This window comes from Gossypium raimondii, chromosome 11 (genome assembly GCF_025698545.1).
Source record: "Gossypium raimondii isolate GPD5lz chromosome 11, ASM2569854v1, whole genome shotgun sequence".
Lineage (NCBI taxonomy): Eukaryota > Viridiplantae > Streptophyta > Magnoliopsida > Malvales > Malvaceae > Gossypium > Gossypium raimondii.
In genome coordinates, this window is record NC_068575.1 from 3,731,847 (window position 1) to 3,749,502 (window position 17,656).

At 34.4% G+C, this 17,656-nt stretch overlaps 2 protein-coding genes across 2 annotated transcripts; one reads left to right on the top strand and one right to left on the bottom strand.

Annotated features, from left to right (window-relative positions):
* Positions 1 to 634: 634 nt before the first annotated feature.
* On the bottom strand, positions 635 to 4,774 carry LOC105801313 (disease resistance protein RPS5). The gene is given in 6 exon segments (XM_052624515.1): positions 635 to 741; positions 881 to 1,667; positions 1,670 to 3,364; positions 3,367 to 4,571; positions 4,573 to 4,675; positions 4,678 to 4,774. Coding segments are annotated over 5 exon segments (3,873 nt in total). The 3' UTR covers positions 635 to 741; positions 881 to 894.
* A 4,857-nt stretch (positions 4,775 to 9,631) lies between these two features.
* On the top strand, positions 9,632 to 11,930 carry LOC105761284 (indole-3-acetic acid-amido synthetase GH3.17). Its single transcript, XM_012579057.2, has 4 exons — positions 9,632 to 9,982; positions 10,112 to 10,213; positions 10,367 to 11,166; positions 11,239 to 11,930. The coding sequence occupies exons 1-4, from the start codon at positions 9,687 to 9,689 to the stop codon at positions 11,793 to 11,795; spliced, it is 1,755 nt and encodes a 584-aa protein (XP_012434511.1). The 5' UTR covers positions 9,632 to 9,686; the 3' UTR covers positions 11,796 to 11,930.
* The last annotated feature ends 5,726 nt before the right edge of the window (positions 11,931 to 17,656 follow it).

Sequence of the window (17,656 nt, forward strand, 5' to 3'; positions counted from 1 at the left end):
TATTTTTATAATTAATATAAAAGAAAACATAGAGTCTTGGAGTAAGCCTATTTTTTATTGTCAACGAAAAACTTTAATTTGTATAAATTTTTACACTATCATATGTGAATTAAAATTTATTTAAGCTTTTATATTAATTACAATTATTTTTATCCAACATCGATATGTGGAAGGTCGAATCTTTTTTGAAAAAGTCTTTGAAATATTGTCAGTTCGAAATTGATGAATCCTTTAATGAATGATATTGTCTCTAGATCAAGTTAAGGTTTTGTGTGTGATACACAATTCGATTCGATGAGACACTCCTACTCCCGCTCTATAAACCTACATGTTGAATGAACTTACTTTTTAAATTTACATCCCTTAAAATCAAGTTCACCTCTTAATCTATTATCATTTTAACTTCCCACCTTTGCTAAATATCATATGCAATCATAAATGCATCACCAAAATCTTCACAAATATGAAAGGCCTTACAAAAACAAAGATGTCCATAATAAGCACTAAACAGTTTCATAAATATAGAACATAAAACAGATTTGGAGAATTTAAAAAAAAAAAAACCTCACAAGCAACCTCTAAGTTGAAATATAAGATATTCCAAATAATCAACCAACAAATTTAGTGAATATTTATTGTAATCATGAAAGCAAAGTTTTCAACAGCGGAATCTTGAAAACCTCTAGAATTGCTAAGCAAAGAACAACACAGCCTCCTCCGCCTTCCATTGTATGCATGCATCTGGCAAAACAGATAAAGCACATGAAATACTAGTATTAATCAAAATTTTAATGTTATATAAACACGTAAAAATGAAATAAAAAGATAAAAGAATAAGAAGAAACTAGCTAGATTTGCAATTGTATGATAAAAGGCTTACCTACACTATTATCGTTATAAAGGCCTCCAATCCAGACTTCTGTCAAGCCAGTTAAGGACCAAGGGTTTAACAACTTTCTTAACATCGAAATTAGGGTGATCCCACTCCACTGATTCCCACCAATATGTTGAATGCACGCGGATTTCCTTGAGAGGATTAGATGGAGTTGGTTTCCCTTCATCATCAATCTGAAGCTGTGGAAGATAAAGAGGAATCCGCTTTACTTGTTCACAAACTATTTCAATGCATTCGAGGGAATCGCAAACTATCACTCCATTTTCACCACAAATGCTCTTCAATTCTGGTAGAGAACACAAAGTCAAGCGCTTTAGTTTGGGAACAGAAAATTTGAAGGCACCTGTTCCTTCTTTTTGGGGTTCTGCTATTATTTCTTTCAATTTGCTACAAGTTGAAACAGTGAGATTTTCCAAGTTGGGTAGAACCCAATCAGCTGAAAACATTTTCTTTATTTTCTCACACTTCACTAGAGTAATCACTTTAAGGGAGGAAAATGTGCCTACTGATGATTCTTCGACACCAGCTCCAACTATGACATTCAGATTTCGTAAACGTATTAGTATCAGAGACTCGAGTGTTTGAAGCTGATGGCATTTGGATGAAAATACAGCCTCCAACTTATCACAACAGTCAACTTCACATTCCTTCAAATCAGTTGCATCCCTCAATCCAATATCCTCTAAACTTCTCACACCCTTGCAAAGCTTTAGATTTAATTGCTGAATATCATATGGAAGTACAACTGCATCTCCAGGATTAATTTCAATAGTTCAAATTCGACCCTTTTCCTACAATTCGAGCGACCATGCTGGTATAGCATAGGATTGTTCCAGGGGCACACCAAAATGGAGTACTTATAAAGCATTTTTCTCTGAGCTGCATACTTGCTCAAGTCACCCACATTAAAGAAGCAACCTTCAAAAACCTCCAACTTGTTCAATTCCCTCATATCGTCTGCATTTATTAATGTTGAACGTATTGCCAAAAATTGAAGCCGCCATAATTTTGACAATAATCCCTTAGGAATCTCCTTTAAATGCAAGGTACCTTTAAGATTAAGATATCTAAGATTTACCGGCATTTCCAAATCTTGAGGAATTTCTTTGACTCCACTGCCTTCAAGATCCAGTTTCTTCAAAGCTTGAAGCTTCAATACAGAAGGCAAACTCTCTAAATTGTAACAGCCAATAAGCAACAATGCCGTGAGTTTCTCCAAAGTAGATATAGATTCTGGCAAACTCTCAAAAGGATTATGAGAAAGATCGAGAATCATAAGGTTAGGAAAGTGATGAAAGAAAGATTCTGGAATTTCTTTCAATGAATTATGTGAGAGCAGCATCGTTGTGAGTTTTGGAAATTTCGGAAACTTGATAGTTTGAGGAATTGTTGAGATGAAGTTGTGCATTAAAGAAACCTTCTCCAAATCTTCACTCCATTCTTCCTCCTTTGGTAACTCTTTCAACTGCATACGAGCTTTTACCATAAATTTTTTCCTTGTAATATGCAATGCCATATCCCTAACAACATCATGCATATGCGCAGTCTTCTTATAAATAAAACGGGAATTATAAGAATCCCTCTCAGCCCTTTCTAGCAAACAATTTTCTTCAAGATTCTGCAAGATGGAATAACCACTACTCTCCATTGATTTTCTACTTTCCATTTCATCTATAAGTCCTTCTATCAACCAATGTTCAATTAACTCCTCTTTTATGATTGCGTAATCTTCAGGATATAATGCACAATACAAAAAACATTCTTGGTCTCTTTGTTTAAGACGATCATAGCTGAATTTCAAGCATCCATACACCTTATCTTCCACATCGTGGATGTTTCTGATGTATCCTCTCAATTCATCTATAGCATTTTCCCACACATGAGGATCAGTTACTCCTCTCATACAACCAGCTAGTGTGACGATAGCAAGAGGAAGTCCATCACATTCCCTCACTACAATTTTCAAAAACGATTCTAAAGTTGGATCAGCCAATATGTCGAGTCCAACTTTGCTTAAAAATAAGTCCATAGCCTCTTCCATAGAAAGACAAGGCACTTGAACTTTCTTAAATCCCATTGATCGAACAACCCTTTCCGAACGTGTTGTCAACACTAATTTGCATCCATTATTTGATGTTGGCTTAAGGATTCCGACGTCCTCAAGAGAAAAGCTTTTCCATACATCATCCAATATTAGCACATAACTCCCTTGTCCTTTCAACATTTCCCACAACTTCCCTGCACGGATGATTGTATCTTCATCATCTGACAGGTTTCCCTTCAATTGACATGTGATATTCTTCTGCAGCCTTTGAATATCAAAATTTTGGGATACAGTTACCCAAATCAATTTTCTAAATTTACTTTCTTTCAACAACCTATTGTGGACGTCTTTCATTATGGTTGTTTTCCCGATTCCGCCCATTCCACATACTCCAATCATTCCAACTTCATCTCCCATCAAATATGATAAATTTCTTCTCTAACATCGGCAGCACCTGTTAACTCTGGTGTAGGTAGGTTAACCGCTATGGTAGAAGGATCATTAACCATCAAGCTCCCAGAGAAACGACCTTCTGCATGCACTTCCTTCATTGCCTGAGTCGACTCATCAACAAGCTTCCCCAAGCAAGAACGAAAGAGATATTTTCCTTTACTAACTTTGTCCTCAACATGTTGAGCATGAGTGAGCTTTTCCTCTACCTTCTTGAACCATCTTTCAACTTCCAGCTTTGGCATTTTCCCGAAGTGATGCTCGTCTTTCAATTGCTGTTGAATATCTACCTCCTTGGCATGCAAATCTGCTTGCGCTTGTTTGAAATCATCAACGTATTCAGTGAACTCCCTTTGGTATTTTAAATATTTGCTAGCATTACGGCTGATGAAGTCCATCACTAGGAGCAGTTTAACAATTGCAAGAGGAAGTCCATCACATTCCCTCACAACAAGTTTCATAAACGATTCTAAAGTTGGATTAGTCAACATGTCGCGTCTAACTTTGCTTAAAAATAAGTTAATGGCCTCCTCTATAGGAAGATAAGGCATTCGAACTTTCTTAAACTCCATTGATCGAACAATACTTTCTAAAAGTGCTGTCAACACTAATTTGCATCCATTTTCTGATGTTGGCTTAAGAATTCCAACGTCCTCAAGAGAAAAGCTTTCCCATACATCATCCAATATCAGCACATGTCTCCCCTATCTTCTCAAAATTTCTGATACCTTCCCTGCACGGATGATTGTATCTTCATCATCTAAAAAGTTTCTTTCCAATTGACTTGCTATGTTCTTCTGTAACCAAATCAGTTTTCTAAATTTGCTTTCTTTCAACAACCTATTATGGACACCCTTCATAATGGTTGTTTTCCCAATTCTGCCCATCCCCCACACTCCAATCATTCCAGCATCATCTCCCATTAAAGACTGATAAATTTCTTCTCTAACATTAGCTGTACCTACTAATTTTGTTGTAGATAGGTTAACCGCTATGGTAGAAGGATCATTAACTAGCAAGATTTCGGGGAAATGACCTTCAGCATGCACTTCCTTCATTGCCTGAGTCGATTCATCAAGTTGTTTCCCCAAGCAAGAACGAAAGAGATATTTTCCTTTACTAACTTTGTCTTCAACATGTTGAGCATGAGCAAGCTTTTCCTCTACCTTTTTGATCCATTCTAACTCCTTGCTTTGGCTTTTTCCCAAAGTGATGCTCGTTTTACAATTGCTGTTGAATATCTGCCTCCTTAGCACGCAAGTCAGCTTGTGCTCGTTTGAAATCCCGACATATTCAGCAAATTCCCGTTGGTATTTCAGATATTTGCTAGCTTTACTGCCAATGAACTTAAAAACATCAAGAATTGTCCCAACAAGTTCAGCCATTAAAAAGCTCTAGTTTTCCCTGCATCAAATTTAACATATTGATGATCAAGTTTAAGAATTTTTCTAAAAAAATCAAACTATAGTTATAATAATACAAAGATAGCTAGTTAAGCTTGTTTAACTGGTTAAATCCTGTAGCTATATCCAAAATTTGTAAATCCTCCAAATAAAATTCAACATGAGGTCAGGAACGCACCACAGTTCTGGTTATTGCCACCATAGGCCCCAACCATTGGATCTAGTCATCAACTGCTAGATCTTTCTTTACACACACATTAGTGCAGCACTTAATAACATAATATGAGATCCACATAAAATGATTACATTAAATGATATAGATAAAACATATAAGCCCTGGGTGTATATATGTGCATCAAAACAACTTGTTTTAACAGTTTTTGGTGGTTTTAGATGTAATATTAGAAGAACAAAGACAGCACAAAAAGCAGAGTATAGGGTGTGTGTTAGGGGCAGTCTCTTGAAGCTTACTTGAATCTGACAGCTTGGAATAAAGCTGTAAATGGTAGAGGCCAGCTCTTTCTTTTCCTCTTCAAGAGATCCAACTAAACAAGGAATGAAAACCCTTTGCTTAACAACAGTTGAAAATCAGCAATGCCAACAACAATCTTCAGTACTGTTCTTCGTTAACCTTTTATTTTTTTTTGAGTCAATGGTCCAATAATGGGGGCAAAGGGGTCCAATCTTTGGTAAAATAATGCGTTGTAGCTGGCTGATCAACAATGGATTCAATTCTCAAGGAAATAAATTTCTTGGATTTATTAAACAAATACTACAACTTACCATAAGATAATGACAAAGGCAAGCGTGCCTTCTACATGCCAAAAAGCTCCATGTGCCACAAATTTTTTTTTTTAATGTTTGTGACCATGAAAAACCCAAATAAAATGTACAAACAATACATTATACAATTTCTTAAGTTAATGGTGGTGTTCGAGTTTGCTTAATTATGTTACTTGACTCTTTATTTCTTTTACAGTATTCATGTTTCATATATATTTAGATATAGATACATATCAGCTTACTTTGTTCATTGAGTGCAGCTATATAGAATCCGCCATGATCAAGCTTGGTAAAATGTGAAGGAACATGTATGAAGAAACAAAGAAAAAGAGAAAAAAAAACCTATCATATTGCAAGCAATGGAGTCGTTATCTCAGTATATCCAGCATCAATCCAGCTAAGAACACAAGAATCTAAAAAGCAGAACATTTGAACATAAGGAGAAGAAAAAAAAACACAAAGATGAGCTTTGTTGCTAAATACACTAGGCAATTTTAGACATAATATAGAAACAGGATACGGACATTACATATTTCAATAAACACAAAATGCCAAGTTTAATATCACATCAACATTTAGGATTTTGAGACATTAAATCATTTATGTTGTGGATTTATACTTACATGGTTTACATGAAAATAAAGAACACGGGATGCTACATACATACAAAGATTTCCAAGTTTACTATTCAAGTTATATGAAAAAAGGATGAACTAAAGAACAAGATTTTGAAACACTCACCAAACTGTTGCTGAAGAGGGAAGGCCAATTTCAAGTTCCCGAAGATGTAGTGAAATTATTCAAGAGAGAATCTTCTTCATATTGAAACTGAAGCTGCCTTGGCTGCTCATTTGAAACCAAGACTTGTCTTATTCACCAAAGAGTACACCATCCCAAAATGAATGCCCAATGGAACCAAAGACAATAAAAGAAATCCCAATGTCAGTAATGAAGTGCTCCTTTTTATCTACCAGAACCTGAAGAAGGGCTCCAAAAGAATCTTGGCATCATGTTAAACTTTGGCCTGCAATGCAACATGGAACCAGCAGCAAGCTCACAACAAGACCAGCAACAGCAAAGCAGCTTGAAGTGCAGCATTGGAGCTGAACCGAATGTAACAGTTGCTTTGTCCATTTTGTTTCAATGTAATTTTGTTTAGTTTACTTGTGACTTGTGCAAGTTAGTAGGATTAGTTTATGATGTAATGGCTGATATGTCAGCCTATTTTGTGTGTAATTTAAGTTAGCAATTAGTCAAATTATAGTGGGAGCAGTTAAGTGTTTAGGTAACTGTCTAATTAACTTTGTAACCTCAATATATTTCAAATTTGAATGAAAAATCAGATGAATTCCTTCAGTTACAATTTGGCCATTGTTTTCATTCTATTTTTCTTTGATTTTCTTTGTTTTACTTTGCTGTTTATGTCTTTGATTTGCTGCCAATGTTCCAACACATCAGGATGATCCCATTCCACTGATTCCCACCGCTCCTTTGGCTTTAGATAACTACGAAGAGGGAGACCTGCAGATGTTCGGACATGATCAAGTTTGGGAAGATTAAGAGGCATTCTTTTTAGTGTCGGACAATTTAGTACCCAAATTTTTTCAAGGAATTCCAGCATTTTCAATCCAGCAATCTCTTCTCCTCTTATAGATGTTTCACCAACATTCAGGTATTGGAGGCGAGTAAGTTTTGATAATATTCCACCAGGGATCCTATTTAGTTCTGAGTATCAGGTATTTGAGATTCAAATATTTTTTCATCCCATGAGGGAGTTTCTTGATATTTGTTGATTCAAGATTCAACACCTTTAAAACCCCCAAGTTTTGACAATGATGGCACATTTTCTAAATTTTGACGGTAAGCAAGCAATAATGCAGTGGGATTCTTCAAATTTGATACGGAACTTGGGAGATTCTCTATATATAGGATTTTCTGAAAGATCAAGAACCTTGAATCGATGCATATGCATAAAGAAGCCTTCTGCAATACTCTTAATATCGCAATCAGACGATCATCGGACATCTTGGCGGTGGTTTTTTCAAGGGATAAAGAACTTGTAACTCCCAATTCTTCATCAATGAAATCTTCTCTAGATCATTCTTCCATTCTTGCACATCGGGTGGCTCCATTAATCTCATGCCAGCTTCTACCAAGAACCGAGGTGTTCCACCTGTGATATGTAATGCCATGTCCCTTACACGATCATGCATCTTTACACATTTTCTAGAGATCTATGCCTTGCTTATGAATTTGGTTGTTAAAAATGGCATAATATCATAACGATCCTGAAGTTTATAAAATATATGAATATAATCCCTGCACTTTAGAGTTATATATGATTTTGTGTGTTGGAATATTAGAATCTATCTTATTCAAACGGCTAACCACAAATCTCCAAAATGAATAGTTTTTATATACCGTAAAACGTATGATTATACCAAAAAAAAAAAATCAAAATCAGATTCATTATTTAATATTTTTGGTTATAAAAAATTTAAATTTCATTAATTTTCTACTAAAATTTAAAATGAGATTATTTAGTATTTTTATTATAAAATAGTATATTACCATTTTAAATATGTATAATTAATGACTTATTTGGTCCTCCAACTTTACAAAAAAGTCACTTTATCCCTCTATTTATTTTTTTTGCCCTTAAACTTATATTATTTATCAAACCACTCAAAATAGAATGAAAAGTTGATGAATATTAACTTTGTTGACATGACATCCACGTGTATGCCACACTAATAATTATTTCTTTTAAAATTAAAAAATCATTAAAAATATAAAGTTATTAAACAAAATAAAAATATTTAATAATGAAAATTATAATAATATCCTATAGTTTTTGAAATTTCTTTAAAAATATTAATTAATTGCTGACATGACATACATGTGAAATGTCATGTTAGTGAGATAACAAAAGAGGCAAAAATAAAAAAATAAAAAAGGTTAAAATAAATTTCTTTTTAAATTGAAAGGCCAAATATATCATCATGCCTTTCAAATATTAATTTTTTATATTTTTAATTAATTAAATAATATATTTTATAATTTCAAATATATATATGTGCTAATTAAATGAGGATCGGTTTAATTTATACTAAAAGTAAAAAAATTGATAGAATAAAATAACGCTTTAAAAATAAAGGTAAAGTACAAGAATATTCACTAAACTATTTGGTTTGTTTTATTATGATCACTCAACTATTAATTTTTTCATTTTAGTCACATACTATTTTATTTCATTAGTTGTCTAATAGAAGTCTAATGTGGGCCTTGCTTTATTGGTCTATTAATAAATTTAACTCTTCAATGTTTACACATTTTATGAATTTGATCCTAAATCTAAAAAAGTTCAACAAATCTATCTCTTAATGTTTACAAGATTTGTCAATTTAGTCCTAATTATAAAAATGTCTTAAAAAGAATAAAATATTTTAACAAAAATTATATTCGAAGTATTTTTGTTTTATTTATTTAAGATTTGCCTTTTCGTTTTCATTTGATGGGACTTCAAGATTGTTGGTGGCACTAAAATTAGCCATAATGATGTCTATTTCAACCCAAATAATTTATTCCATCCAAAATACTAATACCAAAGTCTAACCGAAAAAGTTGAAGAAAATTCCAAGTCCAACCAGCAATTATGTGGATGATGGTGTTAGGTTTGGACGTTTATGTTCTCTTAATTTAACTTTTTATATAAATTAATAATTTGGGGGATGTCTTCTCCAAATCTTTTTAAATAACCTAACTTCGTCGCCATTAGCAAAGTGATGGAGGGAGGGCCTCATACGAAGCAATCATTGAAATAACATATATAATAAGATTGAGAGGTAATAACCAATAAATATATTCTTTTAATATTTCTCTAATGGCAATAGGACATATATTACTTATATCTTGAATTGATATGTTCTTATCTAAATCTGAATTAAATATTTTAAATTTATTTATATAAATATATAAAATTATATTTTTATTATTTAAAAGTAGCGTATTATCTTATTAAATATTAATTTGTTCTTACATTTGTTTTCCCTTTCTTCGAGTTTTCCTCTCCGATATCTTCTTTGTTCTTCTCACTGTCCCAACAATTGTGATGGCTAGCGAGAAAGAAATAAAGGAAATATATGAAAATGGAATGAACATTTTGGAAGATTTAACCAACAATGTTCAGGAAATACAAGAACAATTGTTGGAGGAGATACTGAAGAGAAATGCAGGAACAGAATATCTAAGCAGATTCTTCCCCAATGGCCAAGCTGACAACCAAAGCTTCAAAACAAATGTACCCATTATTACTTATGAAGATATCCAGCCTTACATCGATCGGATTGCTAACGGAGAGACCTCATCTATCCTTTTGGCTTATCGCATCATCCAGTTCCTCCTAAGGTACATATATATATATATATATATATATATATAGTCCAATTCTGGCATTCAAAATTAAACTTTGTTTCCTCTCTCTCTTGGAAAGAATTCCATAACTTTTCAAAGTAAACCATTTAATTTATGAAACAGCACTGGTACTTCTGGGGGGCAGCCGAAGTTGATACCTATGACAGCTGAAAGTTTTGAGAAAAGGATGTCCGATCTTCTTCTGTCTGACCTTGTGACCAGAAAGTAAGTACATTCAATCAGCTATCATTACAGTGAAGTACCAATAGCGGTCGTAATTCGATAATAATATCTTTTACTTCATGTTCTTTTTCTTTTCTTCAATATTCAACATAATCAAACAAATATGTAATTAACGTTTTTCCATTTTCTTGGCAGATGTTTTAGCGGCTCAGATGAAGGCAAATCGTTGTACCTATATTTTATCAAACCAGAGATGGAAACTCCATCTGGATTAAAAGCATCATTCTTCACAACTTTCTATTTCAAGACCGAAAGCTTCAAAAATGGCCTGGCTAAGTTTTGCACAAGTCCTATCGACACCATCTTATGTTTGGACAACAAGCAAAGTATGTTCTGCCAATTGCTTACCGGTTTACTACAGCGAGATGAGGTCGTACGGTTTGGTTCGACCTTTGCATCGGTTTTGGCAAGGACCATCAAGTTCTTAGAAGATTATTGGAGAGAATTATGTTCTAACATTAGAACAGGTTACCTCAGTGATTGGATTATTGACCCTGGTTGCAAAAATGCCATGTCATTGATCCTTACTAGGCCAAACCGCGAATTGGCTAATTCGATTCAACAAATATGTGAAGATAAATCATGGGAAGGGATCATTGTGAAACTTTGGCCTAAAATCAAATATATCCATTGCATCATTACCGGTTCCATGAGCCAATATGTTTCATTACTTGAATTTTATGGAGGAGGGATCCCTTTAGTTTCACCAATTTATAATTCTTCGGAATCTAGTTTTGGGATCAATTTAAAACCACTAAGCAAGCCCTTTGATGTCTCTTATACCTTTCTCCCAAATACGGCTTACTTTGAATTCCTCCCTGTGAGTAAAGATGGTGAAGGAAAGGCTCAAGAAACTTGGACTGACGACGAACCGGTCGATCTTGCGAATGTGAAGCTTGGTCGATATTACGAAGTTGTGGTCACTACTTTGGCTGGTAAGGTTTCTTTAACTCGGCCTCAAAGCTACTAGTGGTATGCACCTAAATGTGTTGTAATCGTCTTTCCAGGTCTATATCGATATACAGTCGGAGATGTTCTCAAGGTAACCGGATTCTATAATAAATCTCCTCAGTTTCAATTTGTGGAACGACGAAATGTGGTTTTGAGTATTGATGTGGACAAAACAACTGAAGAAGACCTTTCAAAAGCAATCATGAAAGCAAAACTCATCCTCGAACCACTCGGCATCATGTTAACCACATATAGTAGCTACGCCGACACCTCGTTGACACCAGGTCGATATGTATTATTTTGGGAGCTGAAGATGAAAGGCAGCAATGATTTACCAAAACTCGATGCAAAGATAATGGAACAATGCTGCTGTATGGTGGAAGAATCCTTTGATTTTACTTATAAATCACATAGGAAAGGTGGTGCAATTTCAGCTTTAGAGGTAAGGGTGGTTAAACACGGAACCTTCGATGAACTCATGGATTTCTATGTATCGAAGGGAGTTTCCGTTGCCCAGTACAAGCCACCTAGTTGCCTTAAATCTGAGGAAGCGGTAATGATATTAAATTCAGGGATGGTGGGGAAGTTTTTCAGCCCCAAAACTATGTTTTAAGCTGGATATTGCAGGTCTGACTTGACAGTACTTAAAATGTTATTTTTTTGTTAGATGCAAAACAACCTTTGGATTAAATACTATTTATATTTGAATTAAATAATGGAATACAATTAAATTACATGCGTTAATAAATTTATGTTAAAACATATTGAATCAATCATTCAACAACTTAACCAATCATACTGGCGAATGCGCATAGCAAAACGATAATAATACTCCTGAATGCGTACAGCCATTTGCACATTAAACAATGGTAACAAAGAAAATACCTATATTCTTCGATATGTTGACTATGCATACATATTCGAACATTAAGCCAACATGTACCGTCTAAACATAGAGTATGCCTTTCATACCATTTATGCACCATACATACAATTGCATCTCATTACACAATATACATCAGGCCAAAACACTCATCACTTCAATCATGATCAGATTCATTCAAACGGTATTTGCATTCGATACCACATATACACACAAGGCATAAATACTTCTCCACAAGTTGATTCACTATTGGTAAAACATTACTTCATCATATCTAGTATATTAATGACACAAAATACATCCATTTAAGATCTGAGTCCGAGAATTCACCTAGGAGTCATCGCCAATTTCATTTTCTAAGTCTTTTTCCTCGCTACACGAGCCTCCTTAATCAATACAACATGACAACTATATTAAAACCTAACTGAGACCATTCATTATCACAAAAGACATAATTTATTTGCATGCAGATGCCATTTGAATGATTATTCGCCATTTTACCCCGAAATAAAATAGAACCAATAATTTACAAAAATCATTAACTACCTTTTTTTTTTGAATCTACTAATGCAAAGAGATTAGAAAACTTACCTGTTGAGTATGACTCCTATTTCAGTCAAATTTAAGAAATAATCTTTGAGTTAAACTCTATTTATTTGTTTCTATCAAACTCTAATTAGTCTAGATTTTTTTTTATTTACCTATGAATTTAGCCTATAAATAGGCTCTTTTACAACCTTAGAAAATACACCCATTAGAGATTAGAACTCATAAAGCTTTTAGAGAATTTTGTGTTTACGTTTTGAGGGTTCTTTGTTTTCTGGTTTTTGGGGTTTAGTTTTTATCTCCATCTTTTGTACTCTTCATTCTTTTGTCATTATAGTAAAATTATCTTTGCCCATGGTTTTTTATCCTCTTTGGAGGAGGTTTTTCCATGTTAAATTTATGTGTTCAATTTCTCAATTTCTTCCGCTATTTTTACTTGTTCATTGCTTAATCGGGTCGATCCCAACAAGTGGTATCAGAACTAGTTTAATATTCATAGATCAGCCCGTTCAGAGATGGCAGCAACAAGGTTTGAAATTGAAAAGTTCAACGGTATCACAAATTTCAATTTGTGGCAAGTTCAGATGATGGCAATTCTAGTTCAAACTGGCCTGAAAAAGGTTATTACTAGGAAAAAGCCTGAGAATCTAAATCAAACAGAATGAGAAGAGCTTGTTGAAAATGTCTTGTCTACAATCCAGTTGTGCCTCACGAATACGATATTGCAGGAGGTGTTAATGGAGAAGACCTCATTCACCTTGTGGAAAAAGTTAGAAACTCTTTATGCGACTAAGTCTCTAGCTAACCGTTTAGTATTAAAACAACGTCTATTTACGTTTCACATGAATGAAAGTGAGCTTCTTAGAGATCACATCAGTCAATTCATTATTTTTTCAAATGATTTAAAGAACGTTGAGGTTCAAATTGATGATGAAGATCTGGCTATGGTATTATTATGCTCTTTACCCCCTCCATACAAGTGTTTTAGGGAGACCCTGATTTGTGGCAGAGACAAACTATCATTCGAAGATGTGAAGGGTAGTTTGTTGAGTAGAGGAAAACTCAACAATAAGTTTGGTTCGGATAACAAGGCGATAGGCAAGCTTCCGTTTTGGTAGCATCAAATAAGCGAAACAAAATGTGTCGCTTTTGTAAAAAGTTAGGTCACATCAAAGTGGATTGTTATAAACTACGAAGGAAAAGAGCTACTGAGAGTAACAAGGAAGATGTAGCTGGTGCTAATTTGGCTGATAAAAGTGGTGATAATTTCATGTTAGTGCCAACGAACGATAACACCAAGCTTACATCCTTGTGGATCCTAAATTTGGGATGTTCATTCCACACGTGTCCTAATAGAGAATGGTTCTTTACATAGAGTTCGGTTGAAGGTTGAGTTGTACGCATGAGAAATGATTCATCTGGTAAGGTAATTGGTATTGGTACTGTTAAAATTAGGATGCATGATGAGACGATTAGGACACTCTCAGATGTTAGATATGTACTTGATTACGAAAGAATTTTATCTCCTTGAGTATTTTAGACTCGAAAAGATGCAAAATCAACATCGAGTCGAGCAGCATTAAGGTATCTCGTAGAGCTCTTATTTTTTTAAAAGGTAAAAGGATTGATAGACTTTATATTTTGGAAGGTTCTATAGTGACCGGTGAAATCAGACATCCCTCGTCCGTTACGGAGTCGAAGTGAACTCGTTTGGAGCAAGGGCAACTTTGTCATAGGAGGAAAAAATGTATGACCGTTTCGTTGAAGAGAGACTCTATTTTGGATGCAAGTTTTAAAAAGTTAGGGCACTGTGTTCGTGAAAATCAGACTTGGGTTAGTTTTGATTTGGCAGTGTATAAGTCGAAGACTAGAAGGTTTCATGTTTCTAAGCACAAATTTGACTCAGTTAATTCCCTACATAGTTCAAGATAAGCTCTTGATAGGCTTTGGCGAAGATGGCATTGTGAAAATATGAGTCAAGGTGGAGATTTGTTGTGCATGACTCCTATTTCAATCAAAGTTGAGAAATAATCTTCGAGTTAAACTCTGTGTATTTGTTTCAATCAAACTCTGATTAGTCTAGATTATTTTATTATTGACCTTTGAAATTAGCCTATAAATAGGCTCTTTTACAACCTTAGAAAATACACCCATTAGAGATTAGAACTCATAACACTTTTAGAGAAATTTGTGTTTACGTTTTGAGGGTTTTTTTGGGTTTTTGGGGTTTAATTTTTATCTCTAACTTTTGTACTCTTCGTTCTTTTGCCATTATAGTAAAATTATCTTTGCCTGTGATTTTTATCCTCTTTGGAAGGGGTTTTTCCACGTTAAATTTGTGTTTTCAATTTCTTAATTTCTTCCGCTATTTTTACTTGTTTGTTTCTTAATCGGGTTGATCCCAACAAGTGGTATCAGAACTAGTTCAATATTCGTAGATCGACTCGTTCAGAGATGGTAGCAACAAGGTTTAAAATTGAGAATTTTGATGGTGTCACAAATTTCAATTTGTGGCAAGTGCATATGATGGCAATGCTAACTCAAACTGGCCTAAAAATGATTATTACCGGGAAAAAGCTTGAGAATCTAAATCAAACAGAATGAGAAGAGCTTGATGAAAAGGCCTTGTCTACAATCGAGTTTTTGCCTCATGAATATGGTATTAAAGGAGGTATTGATAGAGAAGACCTTATCCGCCTTGTGGAAAAAGTTAGAAACTCTTTATTAGACTAAGTCTCTGGCTAACCGTTTAGTGTTGAAACAACGTCTATTTACATTTCGTATGAACGAATGTGAGCTTCTTAGAGATCACATCAGTCAATTCATTGTTTTTTCAAATGATTTAATGAACGTTGAGGTTCAGATTGACGATGAAGATCAGGCTATGCTATTATTGTCCTATTTACCCTCTTTATATAAGTGTTTTTGGGAGACCCTGATTTATGGTAGAAATAAACTATCGTTCGAAGATGTGAAGGGTCATTTGTTGAGTAAATAAAAACTCAACAATAAGTTTGGTTCAGATAGCAAGGCAGATAAACAAGCTTCATTTTTGGTAGCATCAAAGAAGTGAGACAAAAGGTATCTCTCTTGTAAAAAGTTAGGTAATATAAAAGTAGATTGTTATAAACTACGAAGTAAAAGAGCTATTAAGAGTAACGAGGAAGATGTAGCTAGTGCTAATTTGGTCGATGAAAGTGGTGATAATTTCCTGTTAGTGCCAACGAGTGATAACACCAAGCTTACGTCCTTGTGGATCCTAGATTTGGGATGTTCTTTCCACATGTGTCCCAATAGAGAATGGTTCTCCACAAGATTTCAGTTGAAAGTAGAGTTGTACACATGGGAAACAATTCATCCAGTAAGGTAATTGGTATTGGTACTATTAAAATTAGGATGCATGACAGAACGATTAGGACACTCTCAGATGTCAGGTATGTACCTGATTTACGAAAGAATTTTATCTCACTGAGTATTTTAGACTTGAAAGGTTGTAGAATCAATATCTAGTCGATCGGCATTAAGGTATCTCATAGAGCTCTCGTTTTGTTAAAAGGTAAAAAGATTGACAGACTTTATATTTTGGAAGGTTCTATAGTGACCGGTGAAATCGGACGTCCCTCGTCCGTTACGGAGTCGAAGTGAACTCGTTTGGAGTGGAGGCAAATTTATCATAGGAGGGAAAAATGTATAACCATTTCGTTGAAGAGAGACTCTCTTTTGGATGCAAGTTTTGAAAAGTTAGGGCACTGTGTTCGTGAAAATTAGACCTGAGTTAGTTTTGATTTAGCAGTGTACAAGTCAAAGGCTAGAAGTCTTCCTGTTTCTAAGCACATATTTGACTCAGTTAATTCCCTAAATAGTTCAAGATAGGCACGTGACGGGGTTTGGCAAAGATGGCGCTGTGGAAATATGAGTCAAGGTGAAGATTTGTTGCGCATGACTCCTATTTTAGTCAAATTTGAGAAATAATCTTCGAGTTAAACCCTGTGTATTTGTTTCAATCAAAATCTAATTAGTCTAGATTATTTTATTATTATTTGACCTATGAATTTAGCCTATAAATAGACTCTTTTACAACCTTAGAAAATACACTCATTAGCGATTAGAACTAATAACACTTTAAGAGAATTTTGTGTTTACATTTTAAGGGTTCTTTTTTTGGGGGGGGTTTAGTTTTTATCTCTATCTTTGGTACTCTTCATTCTTTTGCCATTATAGTAAAATTATCTTTGCTCGTGGTTTTTTATCCTCTGTGGAGGGGTTTTTCCATTTTAAATTTGTGTGTTCAATTTCTTAATTTCTTTCGCTATTTTTACTTGTTCGTTTCTTAATCGAGTCGATCCCCAACATTACCAACATCCAACATTTTCAATTTCTAAGACTTAATCCTTAGTCTCTCCCCTTCATGCATAGATATTTCTCAATCTTTCTCTTTTTCGTGGCAAACCAGAGAGAAAAGAAGAAGAATAGAAAAGCAAAAGAATTGTCCCTAGAGAAGAATGCTTCTCCTATTTATATATAGCCCTTCCAACCCGTAACACCAAAACCAATTCACTGCCATATGGAAATACCTTAACCATCATATCTCCCACTAATATACTTAGTTCAGTACTAACGGGACTATGGTTGAAACCCAACCTTTTTCAAAATCAGTCCGCTAATTAACCTTAATTACTAAAAGAACCTATTAGTTTAGAAAACTTTTCAATTTAATCCGTAATTTTCCCAAATAACTTAGGACTTAACAAATCCGAGTGTGACAGTATATGTCTAGTGTGCTTGGGCACCTTTTGAAGCATGTTTGTATGACTTAAAAGTGTTTTTTTTACAATTCTAGTTATAAGTCTCGAGATAGGATGAACAATTTGGGTATATGTCTTAAAACATGGGGAGCAAGTTTGGAGACATGAAGGGTAAAGTCTCTAGATATGGCACCTGAGTCTCATGGCATTCAAAGCCAATTGGTAAATTAGCTTTAGGGGAGGCATGTCTCGAGACATGTGTTTAGTGTTTTTGGATTCGGGCTCCCAATTGATGTTTTA

What these genes read in the sequence shown, in the direction of transcription:
- LOC105761284 (XM_012579057.2), top strand. Translation starts at nt 9,687, where the DNA reads ATGGCTAGCGAGAAAGAAATAAAGGAAATATATGAAAATGGAATGAAC. An exon ending in TCTGACCTTGTGACCAGAAA is followed by an intron (nt 10,214 to 10,366) that starts GTAAGTACATTC and finishes TTTTCTTGGCAG; the next exon opens with ATGTTTTAGCGGCTCAGATG. An exon ending in TGTGGTCACTACTTTGGCTG is followed by an intron (nt 11,167 to 11,238) that starts GTAAGGTTTCTT and finishes TCGTCTTTCCAG; the next exon opens with GTCTATATCGATATACAGTC.